Here is an 18,129-nt window from a genome sequence, read left to right on the forward strand (position 1 = left end):
TTGTAACACTTGTCCTGCTGTCCTTGTTGTTTAGGGTGCCTTCAAAAGAAACAGCTTGGGCTCTTTTGTAACTATGCATGTTTATGGTTTTGTATAAAACAAAACAGATGTCTTAGAGACAATTTTATTTGGTGGTGTCTTGTCTAAGATAGATTCTGAAATGTATTTGATCTCTATTTGAATCAGACTAGGTATAGTATCCTCTATTTTATTATATGCCGGCAATATGGATGTTCTGGTACCTTCATGTTCCTGATGAACCCACACACCCTACCACACTGATCTAATAGATAACATTTTTAGAAAGAATATGCTCTTGGTTTAGAGGTTAAATGTAACAAAACAGATGAGTCCACATGAGTCAAACACTTGACCATTTAAATTTATGAGGTATTTAAGTGCTCTGCTGAATTAAGGCCATAATCAAATTATCAGTTTTGTTCTGAAATAAAAGCACTTCGAGCTGTTAGGAACACACACAGAGAGCAACTGTAATTACCAAAATACGCATTTGCCAAGCTGATGTAAAACTATATGCTTCTGACTCTACAAAATAGTGCTTCTTTATTTTCAGGAGTGATAGAGGGAGTCTAGTCAGGATGATAAAAGCCATCGTTGAATCAGAATCCAGAGCGTTTATGCTGATTTTGGAGAAGTTGCTCTTTATTTTCCTTAATGCAGCTGACAGAAGAAAAATGGTGCAAAACTTTAACTGATAATGAAGCTCTAAGAGTTCTTCCCAGGAAAGAAAGTGGGCAAAACCTCAGATACTTCACCACGTGGCACAAATTCAGGAAGAGGCTCAATGTAGGTATGTTTGGTTATGCATGTTAATGGCCATTACTGACATTCTGAAAGCTGACTGTGTCTTTTTGGCTATGTAATTTCCCAGTCTGTTCAAAGGTAGCTGATGGGCTCAATGCTGTCATGGGGCTTTGAAAATCTTGATTGAGAAAAGTAAGAGAAGATATGGTAAAGGTGGCTGAAGTAATAAATAATGTGGAAAAGAGGAATCAGTTGTCATTTTTACCTTCCTATGATACCAGAAATACAGTGATGTTCAGTAAAATTCTAAAGCTGCGAATTAAAGTTTAAAAACTGAAAAGAAATAATGTATGCCACACATTGGTCTTGAAAGTACATGATCTGAGTCACTAGTTATACTATTACACAGCAGTCCTCCTCCCATCCGTTTTCTCGTAACGATCAACTCCTCTAGTGCTTGCCCATATTGTATCGTTTTCTTCTATTTCTGCTACTTTGAAAGCTATTCTGAAGCTGAGCATTCACCTTCTCTCAGACAGTGCCTTCCACAAATGGAGAATAGTTCTGTCTCCTGAAAAAAGCGGTGCCAGCCTTCGCTGAAAATCCTCACCTCACTAGAACTATAAAGACATTCTACCCTCTATGAATTTATTTATAATTCAAAACATTTATTGCATCAAGGCATAACTATTCTCCATTAAAAGCACTCCTTCCTGAATTTCAAGTGAAAATCATATGCATACTCAACCCACAGTATTTTAAAGTCACTTACGACTCTTGTTTTGTGCCTTGAGACAGCCAGATAGTTCCATATTTGTTTCTGAAGTAGCATTTGCAAGTTGTGATTGCTGCAAAATATTTGCTAAAAAAGAGTGTGAATAGTTCATGGGCTTGTCAGAATCCATCTGTTTGAGTCTATTAATGGGTACATTCCCAGCTGTGGTCTTTCCAACGTCATAAATAAAAAGTTTCTTTCTTACTCCAAATCCGATGGTTGAAATCTCCCTGTAAAATTGATTTATTTAGATACAATCTGTCCTTACACTAGAGACTTCTTAAAATGAGCAAGACCATGAGATGCCAATTGCATATTCTTTCAGCAGTCAACGCACACATAAATGACTCACAGTCTCACATAATTTACTATAGCATTATTCTGGATAAGCTATGAAACAGCATGTCATTCAGATCAGGATGAGTGGGACTGGGATGGGGAAAGAGAGGGGCATTTACCGGAGGAATGAGAGGCACATTGAAAATAACCTACAAGTTGGGACAAACGCTGAGGCCCTCACTCCTCCTTGCAGTGAATCCAAATAAATGTACGCATGTATGCAACGCACTTTAGGGAAGTCCAAGCTATGAACCAATGCAGGAGGTTCCTAAATCTTTAGGAACCCTTTTTTGTAATGCCAAGTGTAATTTTTCAGTATTTTGACTGTAGAGAAGTGTAACATCGTTTTTAACTTAAGTCTTTCAACATTCACTCAAGCTATCCTCTTCCTGGGGCTGGAATTTACCCTGAATTTCTTTTTAAATTAGAGCAACAAGAGACCAAATAAAAAGATATTTCAAACTACTCTTAGCTCAGACTCAGACAGTTCTACATATGATAGAAGCTGCATTTGAACTATGCTGAAGGTAATTTCCCCTTAAATTTTTTCTGTAACAAAACCAATACTCCAGTTCTGGGGGTTTTTAAAAAGTGCTTCTGTATTAAATGACCTGTGAAGCCTCAGTGTCTTCTGCATCATCACCGCCTGACACACAAGTCCCTCCTCCCCAGAAAACATGCTGCTTGGCTTCTCGGAGCACTAGTGCCACTCATTTAGCTCGAGCAACGGAAGCAACGGATTATCTCCACATTATTTTATATCTGTGACGAGTAAAATTTGCAAAGTATTGACAGAATTAAGAAAGCTATTTTGGACTTAGTGAACTTATCCTGCTGCTAAAGAAATACTTGCGGTTTAAATAATTTTTAGCTAAGCATAAATTTCAAGTGGTAGTGTCTCTGAAACAGATTAGGAATCAAATTCTTACAACTTAAAGAAACACAATCATTACAAGTTTCAGTGCCTCCTCTTCCACTGTACTACAGCATGTTGGTGGATCTGTAAAAATTATTTCTGGATAGGAAAACTTTTTCACGTACTTACAGTTCAACAGCAACAGAGAAAACATCAGTATCTCAAGGAAATGATCTGTTGAAATACAGTTCATTCTGATGAGTATATACAGTAGAGAATGTTTTAGTTTTCCTTGGTATGCTAGCTGAAAATATGTCTTTTTTAAAATTTTTATGAATTTTGGTCTACTTTGCTAAATGTAGTAATTGCTGGAAGTAATTTCAGGACTGTACACCAGAGGATGGAGAGTTTGTTTGCACATACTGCTCTGAACTAGCACCCTGCAGGTGAGAGGCCACATCTGCGCTGGACTCAATGTGATTACCTTGGGAGCCAAACACACACTTTTTGGCATGTTTTCTTGCTTTAAGTGACCCAAATAATGTAAGAGCTATGTCACAGTCCTGCAGTCCGGGGTTTTTATGGCATGAAACTGGGGGCATGTGTTGTACACCTCTGCATGTAGCATCGGGGCATGTGGAGGTGATTTAGTTTAGTGAGCCAAGGACAACTTCCATAAACTCTACTGTAATTAAATGTGATTAAGCCCTGCTGCAAAAGCACAGGAAATAAGACTTCAGATGACACTCTGGGACTTAGTATTCCTTGAATATTGCACTATCTTAATAAAACCAGTTACTGTGTCTAGTATTCTTAAATGCATGATGTGTACACATACTAATTGATACTACTGTATGTAAATTACTGCCCTCTACTGGAACCACAGGCAGAGTCTTTCACATGGAATTGATCATTACGTAAATTAATTACATTGATTTTGAAGCCTGGGTTTTTCTGGAACGAAGTGCCATGAATTGCAGGTGTTCCCACTCCCTTCTTGTACCATAGCTACTTGTACCATAGCTACTTGCTGCACTCCTATCTGTGCGCACTCAAATTCTGCTTATTTGCAATACTTTGCTTTTTTGCAAACCTATTTGCAGTATCAGCTGCACCAGGATGGTCTAATTGCCAAAGCATTTTCATTTGGGAACTGTAAACAGGATGTGCAAAGGAGCTACAGAAGTGCAGTCTTCTTGTGGATGCTCTAACATCAGTCAAGGAACCTCCTACACTGCCATACTTTTAAGCCTGTAATAATCAAAAGAAACCATCACAAATTCTTTATTAATTGAAAATAATGTTCCCAAACTAAATTTTGAAGAATCATAAGACAGGCATCATTTCTTTAAAACCATGAGGCTGGCTTAAAAATACGACATTTTACAAAATATGGGTTTTTTTTTTTGTTTTCTGTCTTTTCAGACTCTGAAGTTCACATTTTCAAGCTTTTATTTTCAAATTTGCTATTAAAATATGCTTTGGTTGAAGTGAAAGCTTATTTTGTCAATGAATTATGACTCAAGTTGATGAGTTTTAAAAGAATTGTGATATAGAGCAGCTCAGGAATTGGCTATACTATGCCAGAAAAAAAAAAAAAAAAAAAAGAGGAAGAGCAAGACAAAATATCTGTCTCGCCAGAAATGCAAGAAATACAAAATACAAGAAGACAAAAGTAAGTGAAACTACTGCTGTGAATTAAGGTCATCACCTGGAAAGTATTGCACAAATCAAATTAAGTCATCTAAGTTCTCAGGATCCTTAAAAACATTACAACATGGGACATTTTTGAAGAGATTTTTTTCATTCAAACAAAAAGCAAGAACACAAAATTCAGAATTTAGACTTCATCGATTCCTGAAACTAAACACACCACATCCTACTGTAGCTGGGAAAGCAGAAGAGCGGGAGTCCAGTCTCCAGGGCTTTACTGAGTCCAGAAATTCCCCATGTTTAGGAATTTGCTGGCCAGCCACCAACAAGGCTGTATTGATGGGAATTATTATGGTGTTCACTTAGCAGCTAAAAGTTTATTGTGGATATAAATGTTCTGTATAAATGTTCTGGCGTAGTTATTATTATAAATAAAGTCACTCCTGTGGGGATAGGAAAAGTGGTCTGTAGCACTACAGTCATACGAATAAATACAAAACATCTAATAGGAAATAACTGAGAAGATACATAATTTAATATGCCATGACTGGTATTGAGAAGCAATCTTGGGATGGAAAAAACATCATTACAGTTTAATGTCAGACAAATAACTTAAGAATTTGTATCAGTCTATGAGCTCCTATATATCACAGAAAAATATGAGTACCAATAAACACATCTATCTAAACATACAGGAACTTAAACAATACTGTATTATATATGCTGCTTCTAGAAAAAGAGTACTATGATTTGTTTCCAATATTATGGTCTGCAAGCTTCAGCAATAATTACAATGCTTACAGGAATCCTCCATAAAGGCATAGTGTAGCATACTGACGAGGTATCAGCCTTCTTCTAGTCACTTAGGAAACGTACAGGTGGAATGAACCCAGGCCATATATATATGCAGAGAAATAATTATTTGTCTACTGAGAACTGAAAGAACCTTGTGGATGCTCAAGGAACCATGCCAAGTCAATAGCAAAAAAAAAAAAAAAAAAAAAACAAACAAGAAAAAAAAAACAAACACGCACACAAAAAAAATATAAACCAACCCAAAAAAACCCACAAAAAAAAACAAAAGGAAGTTGTACTGTAAAAAGGACTGACACATCATAACTTTCTAGAAAAAAAAAAGTATTTTCTAAAGGTTAATGTGTCACTGAAATCAGTGAACAGCCAAGCTCCAGAAAGAAGGATACCTATCAACAGTCTTTTTTAAATAGATATCAAACAGAAACTGACTGATTCAAACAGTATCCAGTTCTGTTACCAGCACTGATTCCCCATTTTATCAGCAGAGTTTTGTATCTCATAATGTTAGGAAAGTAAGTAATCAAACCCGAATTTCTCCTAGGAAAATAATATCTGATATACCTCTCTGATGGAAGCAGGACTTGTTCAAATACAGAATTTATGTATTAAACATAAATCCAGAAGATGAATGTTGTTGTCACCCCAGGAACCTCTGCTGCTCTTCCACAGTCACTCCAAACCTTCCATGGCACACAGCAGCGGAGCCATGGGAGTGGGTGTGAGGAAATGATATCTTTCTCTGGACTTTGAGACAGTGGGGAGTCCTCCATCACCCCCCTCCACAGTCTCATGCTGATACAGAAATACTTGGCAGGTCAAGCATATTGGTATTTTTGTAATTGTATTTCTGGAATTAACTTCTTGTTGCTGAGGGTCATGAGAACCCAGCAGCAGCAGAACAATGGTGGTATTTTGCCACCATTTCCCCCCTTTCAGATTCAAACCGCTGGTCTTCAGGGAGTGTCTAAGGAAGGAGATAGACATTACAGAATACTGACATAACGTGCATGCAAAAAAGAGCATCTATATACTTTAAAGAAATTAAAATCCCTCCTAACAGTAATATAGAATATATAGCACCATTAATAAAATTTATGAGATCAATGACTACTTTTTTGGCTCCTGCATTTTCTTTAGGACTGATACAAGAGCAGAAAATTTCCTGGCATGCCTGACCAAATGAATCACTCGTAAGTCACTTTCTTTCTTCCCTGAAGCACTCCATCCCGAATAAAGAACATCTTTCATAACTTTTCTCCTTGACAAAGGACAGTCTTTTCCCGTTGATGGAGTCGGGTTAGGGGGGAATTTACACATATACGTCTTATCAACATACATGAGAATCAGTATCTTGTACTCTCCAGTGCACTGGTGGAGACACAGACTGCAACATCTCTACATTGCTTTCTAAAAATGTACATGCATGATTTTTAAAAAGAACATAAAAATAAAAGTATCCCCACCAAACCAGCCACAGCAAATAACAGGTTTTTCACATATACATCTTCCACACTCCCTAATGAAAACTGACATGGCAAAATTATTTTATTAAAAAGTCTATTATTCTCTTGAATGGCTTTAATTAGATTAACCTGCCACATCTGCACTGTACACAAAGGTCCTAAATAAAATGAAATTTCGTTCATAGAATAATATCAAGATGCAGCAGATTCAAAGTTGGCCTCATACTGGGACTCCTGCCTTTGCTCGGGCATTCTCTGAAGACCTGGGAGCCTGACACACGTTTCCTTTGGGCTATCCCAACACTGACCTCAGAATATATCACACCAATAATCATGAGTTCTGCTTCGCAGAGTACAAACTTGCAGAAGCACGTTCTTAAAAATATTTCATTTTAACTGAAAACTAAAAACTGTGAGGCTTCTTTAACTAGGCTCCAGAAATATGGCTGCTCTTCCCTCCATGCAGACGCAACAGAGAACTGCTAAAATTCATATAGTTCTGGTTGCGACCACTAGTTTTTTCAGGCCCATTTTTCTCTTCCATATTCCCCAGGATCAGCTGGTGCCAGGAAGCACCATGTCGCCAGAGGTGCGATTACAAACTTAGGCTTGCTCATTTGCACCCAATAAAACCACAATAACCCACAAACCAACCACAAGTTATTTTTGAGAGGAAAAGGATCATTGCCTTGACGTCTTTGCCAAATGCAGAATGTGGCAAGTATTTTCTGCTGGACAAATTATTCTCCATCTTCTACCCTACTTCAGCTAATGTTCAGTTTAATTTCCGACATAAATGCATTTCAGTCACATTTGAAGAGACACTTGTAGTGGCAAATCAGTGTATAAGGCCTTACTGAACAGGTAAGGATACCCAAGAGTGGGTCTTCTAAACCCTTCCATTTAAAGCTCTTAATTTCAACTTCTTCAGAGTCAAATTTTGTTTTAATCATGAGCCTGCCTCATGCTGCCGTTTCAAATTTTGGTCCTGAATGTCATCCAGTTCTAAGATAAAATTAGTTCATGGTATGTTTTCCCACTGTACATCTTCATGCTGCTTGACTGAGAAACCAGTGCTTCATCCTTTCAAACAAAAACCTGTAACCTCACAGTGAAAGTTCAAGAGTCACTCTAGCATTGGTCTCTGGAAAATCTGTCCGAACTTGGCCAAGTTATAAAATTGTGAAATGTCAGTCTGAACAAACCACTGGAGACTTGGTGGAAAACTTGCCCCCAAATTCCATTCACCCAGAGCACAGCCAAGACCAAAACAGTGTCGGCGCATCCAAGATCCTTCCCCCAGATCACCCCAGGCAGCTGCTTCTGGAGAGCTCCGCAGCTAAACAGGAGCTGGGACAGTGTGCAGAGGTATCCTGTCCTGTACTGCTGTCACAGTCAGGCAGTAGAGAGGATGTCAATGAAGAGATAAGAGGAATTGTACCTGAAGAGCCAGAGGAAATCACGTGGGGGATATCATCTCTTCAAGAACATGGAAAATACGAAGTATTGTGGGATACAAGGCTCAGGTGAGAAGAGATTTGGCCAAAAGGCTGAGGGTGTATCTACGCTGCAGGCAGAGCAGTGGCAGCCTTACAGAGCAGAAATCACGGCCGATATCTGTGTGGATTGCTAAACCACAGCTAAAAGCTAAACCTAAGAGATTAGAGACTGAGCTTTCTATTATTAGAATAATGTCACAAAGTCAAGTTTTCAAACTTCAGGAAGTCTCAGAACTGATGTCACCTGTTTAATCTTAATTCAACCCTCCTCCCATTAGGTACCAGGACAAAGTCTTAACCTCATCCGCACACGCACTTCCCAAGGATCCCATCTGCTGATGGACAATGGTCTAATCGTGTATCAGGGGCACGTACCCAATGAAACCAGCTGCTGCAGGACTCCTGCTGCATCTCCTGAAGAGGCATGCAGGAAAGGGTGGGAGGCAGCACACAGGGAAAACATGGGTTTCTGAGACTATGCCAAGTAAATGGTGCCCCTGCAGTTCCATCCCTCTCTGGGTTTCACCAAGTCACTTGAAACAAAATTTGACCAGACCGTCAGAAACTGCAAGTTACTTATTCCATGGGTGCAGTACAATTAGATCCCAGAGGCTGATTTGCATGAGTGCTGCACAATAGGAGCCACCGAGAGCCATAATTTGAATATTAAAGTAGAAAATTCAAGTTCTGACACTCAGGAGTTATTGATATTCCTGAATTCAATCTCATTGTGCCCCTGGTTCCTCTCTGTTAAATGCAAGCAACGCAACCTTAGAGCTTCTAGAAATACAATTAAAACATTAATGGTATGAAGTATGCAAGACTCAGTGTTCCTAAGCACTTGAGGGAATTTGTAATTCTCTGCTCAGTCTGGGATTTAAGAAAGCTCCAGTACAGCAGGCTCTAGGTTAACAGATTCAGCAATGGGGCTCGTTACTTTGTGCATTGAATGAGACAGAAAAGTTCTGTGCAAAAATGGGGATGTGATCATGTCACTGAAAGACAATTCTACACTGGAGGAAGCTGCACAACGAGGCAGCAACAGGCATCCTTACCTCTGGTGTTTCCTAACTTTGAGGTACTGAATTTCAAAACTTAAATATGTTTCTCTTTTCTTTTTAAGCATATAGCAACTGAAGGAATGCCAGGTAGAGGGTAGCACTTTTCATCTATATACAACGGATGTAACAACTACAACTTGCTGTGTTTCACTGTGACAGGGGATCATGATTTGAGCAGGGATCTCAGAATCACCTTAGGGTCATCACTTTTGAAGAGTCTGTTAAATAAGTAAGTCAAATTCTCAAAGCAATGACTTTCAGTAATAGCATAGTGGTTCACAATTACATTAAACCAAAGTACTTTATATAACTTTTCAGACTAATAGGTCCAACACAGGAGTTAAAACCCTGGTACATTTCCCAATTAGTTCATTAATCCCAACTTAAAACATAAGCACAGTGGGAACACAAAAAGTGTAAAATACCTCTGCAAAAATTATGAAAAGCACAGAAAACCTGAGGCTGCCGTTAGTGGCACTGTAGCAGGCACACTCATTGTTTAAAAAACAAATACTGATCAGTGAATCAGAAAGAGTGACTAAGAGCTGCTGGGCACCATAGATCTGTCCTGAATAAGAGACAGGACGGAACAGCCCTGTCCCAGGAGCACACCAACACCCAGGCTGCTGCTCATCACCTCTGCCTGTAAAGGGCGAGGGAAGAAGCGCACTTTTTACGCACGGCTTACTTTCCACAGCAACTCAGCCCACTCTGCATCTCTGAGAGCAGCCAAGCCAAGGTTCAGCTCTCTCCGTGCTCTAGCCAAGGTTCAGATCCTTGCTCCAGCTCACATACCTGCTTCCCAACGGTGTACTGCTGCCCTCTGCTCCAGCACATGGACATCAGGACAGAAACTTTCCCCAAGGAGCACCAGGGAAAGCCCTGAACAACCTGCCCTAATCCCAGTGCTGATCCTGCTCTGAGTCGGAGCCTGGACTAGAGACCTCCTAGCATCTCATCTAACCCAAGCAGTTATAGAATTTTTATTAATTAAGCTGTCTTGTGCTTAATTTCTTTACATATATATGTTGGGCAACTGGTGTCTGAAACCTTAACGAATAGATAAAAAAGTAAAGCAGACCAGAAGACTAACTATCTAAGTGCCTGCAAAGCCGTCATCGTAACAATGGTTTAATCACAAGTCTTTATTTGGCTTGATAGTTGGAGGATGACAGCATACTGATGGTTAAAACTGCTTCTTGTTTCGGTCATTGCTCTTAAACACTAGTTACCAGTTACACTGCTGCTCTGACTGTCAGTCAGGGCCGAACTACAATGTCAGCTTTGAGAAAAAAAAAGGAACTTGTACAACTGTCTACCTGACTGGGACCAGATCTACTGTGATGGAGAAGAAGTTGGTCTGGCAACGAGCAAATAATGACACATTTAGATCAGCTTAAATTCCTCTGCCTCCTTATTAACAAAAGCTGGAAGAAGAGGCATAGGAATTTGCACTGCAGCTACGGGGGCCGGAAGGACAAATAAATACAAAAACAAGGATACAAATGCCAGAGACATAAAAGCATCTGAACAAGAGAATATCTCTGGAATCAACAGACGTTATTTGTACACATTTTATTATATCATCAGATAATGCATTTAATTAGAGGGCATGTGTATCAGTGTCCCACCAGCATATTATGAATAGCACTTAAATTATGGCAGTCCATAAACTCAGGACATTAGTATTCTATCCACCTTAAATAAAGAGTCTGACTCCACCAATTTTAATACCCAGTTGCTTTAAGAAGTTGGCTACGGCTTCATGGCAGCCTGCCCAGGTCCTTTGCTCAATCAAGCAATAGTTGTCTTTGACCAAAAAAGAAAAAAATAGCCAACAGTATCCTTGCTGAATGTCTGCTGGCATCTGCTATTAATATAGGAATAAGTAGATTACATGTAAAGACAGATTAATATTTTGGGTAACAATAACACTACAAAATTAGCTGGTTTAGTCATTCATTATTGAAGCTACCCACTTTAGATTCATTTTTCAAAAAACTACCATGCAATTTGCATCCGTTATTTTAGTTGTATGAACACATGAACTAATGTGCTGTAGACACAGTTCGAAGACCAGTATCATACACTATTTACCTCTGTATTATACAATCCCAGCATGTTACAGTGCCCTAGGAAAGGTCACCAAACTCCTAACAATGCTACAGGATGTGGCAGAGGAATCCATCTTCACAAATTAGCCTTCATTATACATGATTCTGCTCATAAATCTTGATGTATTGTTTTCCAGTATAATAATGCTACCTTGCACCTGCACGTACCCTCTAGATCTGTTAGTTCATGAAGTATTTTACAAATACAAATTAGCTGTATGTTTGCATGCGTAAAGTGAATGTGCTGCTGCGATAGCAGTGCTCTAAATGTGACCCGACCTACTGGAGCACCCACCCTGCTCTGTGTCCTTCTGGTCTCCACCTGGGGACGGTAAGACTGCAGGAGCCTGGTTTTTCAGAGCAATTAGGTGACCTAAAGCTATAAAAGCACCTGAAATGAAGCACACAATTTTTCTTTGGGAGTTGCAGTCCTCCTCACATGCAAACCCTACGAGGAACCAATCTGGACTTGCAAGCGACAGAAAACTGATCAAACAAGCAGGTGAGCCCTCTTCCCAGGGGCAGAGTCAGCCCTCCCGATTTCTGAGATGCTCAGAAGGTGACTCCGACGCGGGGCTGCCTCCAGGTTTAGCCTCGAGCCCCACTGCTTGTGGCACCATCCCCACCGTGCCCGCCAGGACCCGGGCGGGTGCTGCCTGCGTGGGGCTGGGGAATTTCCGACCAACCCGGCGACTGCCAACCGCAACCCGTGCCGGTAGCTGAGGCGGTGCCGGGGAGCTCCCAGTCCCGCCCGGGCTGAAGCCCCGATCTCCCCGCGGGGTAGGTGCCCCGCTGGAGCCCTGGCCGTTCCCCGCGGCGTCTGCTCGGCGCGGGGAGTCCTGCGCGCCGCCGGGGCCGGGGCGTCCCCCGGGGTCTCCCCTCAGGCGGCCGCGGGCAGGTAGCGGCAGCCGCGGCGCGGTGGGACTGACCTGCGAGCCGCCGCTCCCGGACATTCCTCCAGAGCAAGTCCCAGGCTTTGGCGGTGGAGTCCCGCAGCTGCTCGCTCAGCGACCTCCGGAGCTGCGCCTTGGCCGGGCGGCGCTGGCTGCTCATCCTCGGCGGCTCCGCATGCCGCCCCGGGCAGCCCCGCTCAGCGCCGGCGGCAGCTCCCCTGGCCGGGCGGCGGCCGCACGGGGCCGCGGGGCAGCCCCGCCGCGCCGCAGCCCGCCTCGCCGCCGCTCCGGGCGGGCGGCCCCTTCACCTGAGCGCCGCCCGCCCCCGCCCCGGCCCCCGGGGCAGCAGCGCGGCCGCCAGCCTCCCTCAGCGCCCCGTCCCGCGCCCGGCGCCTCTCCGCCCACCTCCCTCCTTCTCTTCCCCGCGCCTCAGCCCCCCGCGGGGCGGGGAAGGTGCCCCCCGGGGTCCGGCCCGGCTCCTGCCCCGCCGGCGAGGCGGGTCGTCGGCCCCGCCTAAGGGCCGCGGCCGCCGCGCCGCGAGGGTCTCCCCGCCTGCCGCCCGTGAGGGGGCCGGAGCGCGAAATGGCCGCCCCCGCCCTCCCGCCCGGCCGGGACCCCGCGCCCCTCGGGCTGAGGCACCACCGACGGCCCGGGCCGCCGCAGGCCCCGCGCCTAAATTTCGTGAGGGCGCCTGTGCCCCTTGGTGTGGGAACTGTCCGGCCAAGCGCTCCCCGGCCGCTCTGCTGCCGGCGCCCGGCCGCGGGCCGCCCGCTCGAAGGCCAGGCCGGGCTCCGCGCTGCCTGGACAGCGCCCGGGACCCGCCGGCCGCCGCTCCGGCCCCGCCGCCCCGCTCTGCGGGAGCCCCGCGGCCATCCGCCGCTCCACGGCCGGGTCACAGGCCAGGAGGTGACAGAAAACCTGGCTGGCCGCGGGCTGCCTTTTTCTCGGGAAGCTGGAATTGGTGCTTCACCCACACTGCGACTTGCGCCGACAGAAAAGTGTTTTGTTTTTTTTTTTTCCGACGTTTCTGTTCCTCAACTCCACTCAAGATCAAGCCACAGTCCCCGCAGCACAGCCCCTCCCATTTCTTTCCCACTTTCTCTGGCATTCCACTCACTTATCTCCCACCTCCATCCCCTGCTTCATCCCTTCCACCCCCCCTAACCATCTCGTCTTCTCTAACAAGCTCTTACACTCCTAGAAAGTTTCAAAACTAACCCTGTCAGCCACTTTTTGCACACGTTTACAGAGAGGAATCTCAATTCCACCACCCCTAGACGAGCCAGAGAGCAACATCAGGGCCCTCATCCCATTTACGAATTCAATCTGGGGTCCTTGCTTCCTCTGTGATCTGGGAAACACTGTTGTAACAGTGGCCCCTTCCCTGTCCTGGCCAGGCAGAGCGGATGGTTCCCAGTACAACTGGGAGAGTCCGACAGCTGGGGAAGACAACAGGGGCTTCATTTCATTTAGTCACAAACCATTACTTACTGCTTTTTTTTTTTTTGCAGAGTATTCATGATGTGCAATGAAGAGGCCGATGCTTCTGAAAGTGCGTGCCATACACTGAAACAGCTGAATACCCTGGGAAAGCAGTCATGTTAAACATTATCGATACCCCCGTCTTGTTTAAATTAAAACTGTAACTGCAATGTCAGCAACACCCATAGAAGCTAAAAGCAAACAAACAGATGTATTCCATGTTACCACTCAGTTTTAATAATGTCTTCTGCTTACTCTCTGATGTGAATTTGTTTTCCATTGTCCCTGTTTTTAAAAGGTTCATCTTAAAAGGTCCGTCTTAAACTACTTTATCTGATACAGTGGAGATGATGTGCTTGCCCAGAACTTGTGAAGATGTTGCATGCCACTCCTCCTCCTGCAATTCCAGCTACAGTGTCCTCCAAATGACTGGACAAACTCTTATGAAAAAAGGGATGCCTTCCAGGGGTGGATAAAACCAGGATCTGGAAGGGGGACAGCATAATTATGTAAATACTCCCACATCCCCTGATCCAGAGTAAACACCTGCTGATGTTAATGGCAGAAGAGAGGATTAGGCAGTTCCTACAATCAGCTCCTCTGCCCCGTAAATCTGCCTCTGACCTCTGCCTCCCTTTATTTAATTCCCTGACAACACAGCCGTTACCAGTACAGAAGACCTATGATGCCTGTTTTCTGCCATGGGCTCCTATCTGCTAGGAACCAGGTAGAGATGAGAAATTAATTTCTGACACTGTACTCAGCTGCCCCATAAAGATCAGCAATGATGCACAGTCTAAAGGTGAAATCATAAAATCAGTTTTGAAGGTTTTGTATCATGCTGCTGTGTCACTACCCACAAACACCAGTCCGTGTCAGCCAGTACTGTAACCTTCAACAGTGTTCTTCTGGCAGCCACACTTGAATGCACCCTCTTACCATGTCCAGCCTGTCTGGAAGATAGATGTCCCTTTCTTCACTTGCTTTCTGTGATGCCCAGACTGTAGCAATACAGCAAAAGATATTATCTACCCTTCTATACCGTTTTTGAAGATGCTACTTTATCAAAAATGTCCCTAGACATCCAGGTTTCCTGAAAGCAGTTAATTAGCAATGAGATACTAGCAACTGCTAATGCCATGTTATCTCGCTGCGGGTTACTAAGACAAACTCCAATGATATAGATGTATTTTATAATCGGCAACAGAACTGAACTGGCAAGCCTAGACCAAACTCTGACTAGGCACTGACAAAAATCTTACTAATTTCAGGTACTTTATTGTGGAAAACCAAATCCAGCAGCAAGATCAGATATTGCACTTTTCTCCCCAGAGCAAACAGTGCTATCGAGTAATGAGAAAATATCCAGTGCAGCAACTGGCTCGTTCCTATTTTATGCCTTCAATCATAGTCAGCTGTTCAGAAGTTCAGTTACCAACACAGGTATTTTTGATGTATTACACCTAGTAGTAGCAGTTACAATAAGATCTGTTCTACACAACCTGCTTGAAGAAAGATATGTGTTAGGAATCATTCATAGGTCAAAGATGTTTCACTTCCTTTTAGGATGTTAGAAAGCGTGACTAAGTGGTAAAGTTCTGGTCTCCACGCACTTTCATCTGTTGGTTAAGTGCGTAAGTAGACAACTAATCAGTGCTCTCGTCTACAGCTTGAAACATTTTGACATTCTGAACAAGATGGATAACAATTCTGCGGGAAAGAAAAGGAAAGCACATTTTCCACAGAAACAGCAGTTTTTCTGCTTGATACTAGTCATGCCAAAATGGTTCTGTTCAGAGTAATTGCATTAAAAACACTGTATCTGATGAACAGAAATGAGGAAATTCCCAGTTGCCTTAAAAGAAACTGAACTATGATATTTGTCTTTTCTCATTGATAAGAGTATTGGCAGGAATGAAAGTGGTATTTGTCTGTCTTAAAATCTTGCAAGCATGTAAAATGGGGGAAAATCTAACTTAATTACACCCATGCTCTGATGCCATTGTGGAACAGAAGTCTGATGTTCTAATTATATATTTAGCAATTTATAGTTCCTCCCAATCACCATGGTAATTAAATGCCAAGTTAATTGATACTACATAATAATCTGGCCTCTAATTAGCAGTGTGTTTTCGTTATAGATTCCATTATGCAGCCTGATCTAGTCCTAATAGAGTCACCGTAAGAACTCCCATGCATCTGCTAAGAGTATCAGACCTAAGGAACGAGAAAAATTACTACATCTTGGTTTGCCATTTGTAAGCTACTGAAAGACTATGATAAAAGTACTGTGTCTTTCCTTTTTTTCCTCTAGCCCTTAATTATGCTGAGTCAGGATTTTTTTGTTAGTTTAACCACTTCACAATATTTGTCTTCTTGTAGGAGAACAAAACAGGATACGTCTTGCAGAGGAAAATGTGAGATTACTGTGTGCTGTTTAGTGGACATAAGCTCCTTACGCTTGTATCTCTTAAAAAGCAACAATACAGCAAAAGAAAAAAATCAGTTAGTACTACAGGATCACTGATGCAGCCTGATGTTAATCAGTGCAAGACCAAATATTATAATACATCTAATTTTTCAGGAACTGACTGGAAATTAATGAAGCTTCTTGAAGTTTATTATACTCAGAGTTGTGTTGCTGTGCTTTTGTAGCTTCAAATAGTAGCTCAGACAGCCTAGATATAAATATATCAAGTAATATTTATAACTTTGGCAATGATCTTTATCTCTTCAGGGGTCCTAGAGCTCTGGAATTTGTTTTCTATCTCAGGCTAAATGTCCTGAGTGTGATGTTGTAAATCTGGATTACCACTGGAAGGGAAGAAAAGATTTGAGGTTTTTCATTGCTTGTTTTCCTAATAGCAGACTGCAGTGAATTGCATACTAATTCTGTGGTTGAAGTTATGTGAAAAGCACCAAGGGCATCTGAGTAGGTGTCTTCTTTGACATCTAAGTAAACAAACAAACATTTGGGATAGAGAAAAGTAAGAATCAGTGTGAATATGGACAAAATGTTCCAGCTTGTTCCCTGGCACTGTCTCCTTGCTTGTTATTTACATGTGCACAAGTTACCATCATTTTAAGGTAGCTTTAATGAGGACCAATTATAAAACAGTTTCACTCTTCCCCGGTTTCTCAAGAGATTGGCACCTATCTGTTCATCCTTCTCCATTTCAGCTTCCTGAAGGTCTGGGAAAGGATCGCTCTGCACTTTGCCAACAGCAAAGCACTTCTGGCTTTCATTAGTCGGGGCCAAATTCTTTCATTTTCGTTCACAGTGATTAATGCTGAAATAAAGGGGACTTCTTGAAGTATTCACGGTGAAAAGGCTCTAAGTACGCTCAGAAACAGACTACAGTAACAAAGTGTCTGCTGTTTGACTGTGCCCCCTCTCCCTTGCTAAAACTGGCAGGGAGGGGATTGGGGGCCAATTAAGCTTTTCTTCTGTTCCTACCAAGGATGGCACTTTATTATTATTATGAATAAACTGCATTATCAGAGCACTTAGAACCAGAAACTGGATGGAGCAAAAGTACAGTCTTTTCCCTCAGGAGATTACAAACTAAATATAAACCAAGACACCAATGGAGAGAAGAGCTAATTGGGGGTAGGAAGGGTGGAGTACACGAGAACAATAAAACAATACTGGCCAGCGTAGTAACTACTGGTGTCAGCACACCAGAATTAGTTTTTGGAGGCGCTGATGCAAAAGCAAGTTAGCAAGAGGGTCTCCAAGGAGGTTAATGTGGTATCTTTATATATTCAAAGGACCAACTCCCAAGCATGAGGGGTGCTTTTAGAGAAAGCAATGCACATGTGCATTTGAAAACGTAATGAGTAGACAATGAAAGCTGGCATCCTGTACAGACAGACTGTGGGAATCTAGCTTTTAATACTGAACAAATGAGAGATAGGAAAGGGAAGAGCCTTCAGCCTTAAGCCAAGTAGCCTCCACTTGATGCAACAAAAAGGCAGGATGAACCGCAGTGAATAGTGACAGCAGAGAACTGCCAGAGAATTTGCATTTGGGATGCACTGAAGTAGACCAGATTGTGTCTATCAAGGCAGAGTAAGTGAGGACAAAAATGAGATGGTAAACACGGGATGGAAGTTTTTCCTAGACCAACCATGAATTTTCATCTAGAAAACTCCCTCTGACAAAAAAAATAGTTACTTACAGAATAAAAATTAGAGAAAATGTCAAATTTTCTGGAAAACATCTGCCATTTTCCTGGTTTTATCAAGGAGCAGGATTCTCCCATTCTGGTCAGCCTTAACTTGGACTTTTCTCTCCATGTCACATCCTAGTTGTATCTAGCTCTTGCAGATTAGTTTTTAATAACCCCTCCACTTCTCTGTTTTTTTCTCCTTAACTCGGCCTAGGTTGTCACAGGAGAATTGATGAACTCC

The 18,129-nt window shown here is 42.6% G+C and overlaps 1 protein-coding gene across 2 annotated transcripts in view; it reads right to left on the reverse strand.

Annotated features, from left to right (window-relative positions):
* Positions 1-18,129, reverse strand: part of STARD13 (StAR related lipid transfer domain containing 13) — a 256,899-nt gene that overhangs the window by 132,321 nt on the left and 106,449 nt on the right. Inside the window, exon 1 of one of the 2 annotated variants that reach the window (XM_042792354.1) lies at positions 12,271-12,478. The exons of the other annotated variant lie outside the window; for it this stretch is intronic. Coding sequence (XP_042648288.1) covers positions 12,271-12,394 — 124 coding nt within the window. The 5' untranslated portion in view covers positions 12,395-12,478. Of the gene's footprint in view, positions 1-12,270; positions 12,479-18,129 lie in introns of those variants that run through there. 2 annotated transcript variants of the gene reach the window in all.

Source organism: Tyto alba, unplaced genomic scaffold, assembly GCF_018691265.1.
Source record: "Tyto alba isolate M040663 unplaced genomic scaffold, T.alba_DEE_v4.0 Super-Scaffold_2, whole genome shotgun sequence".
Lineage (NCBI taxonomy): Eukaryota > Metazoa > Chordata > Aves > Strigiformes > Tytonidae > Tyto > Tyto alba.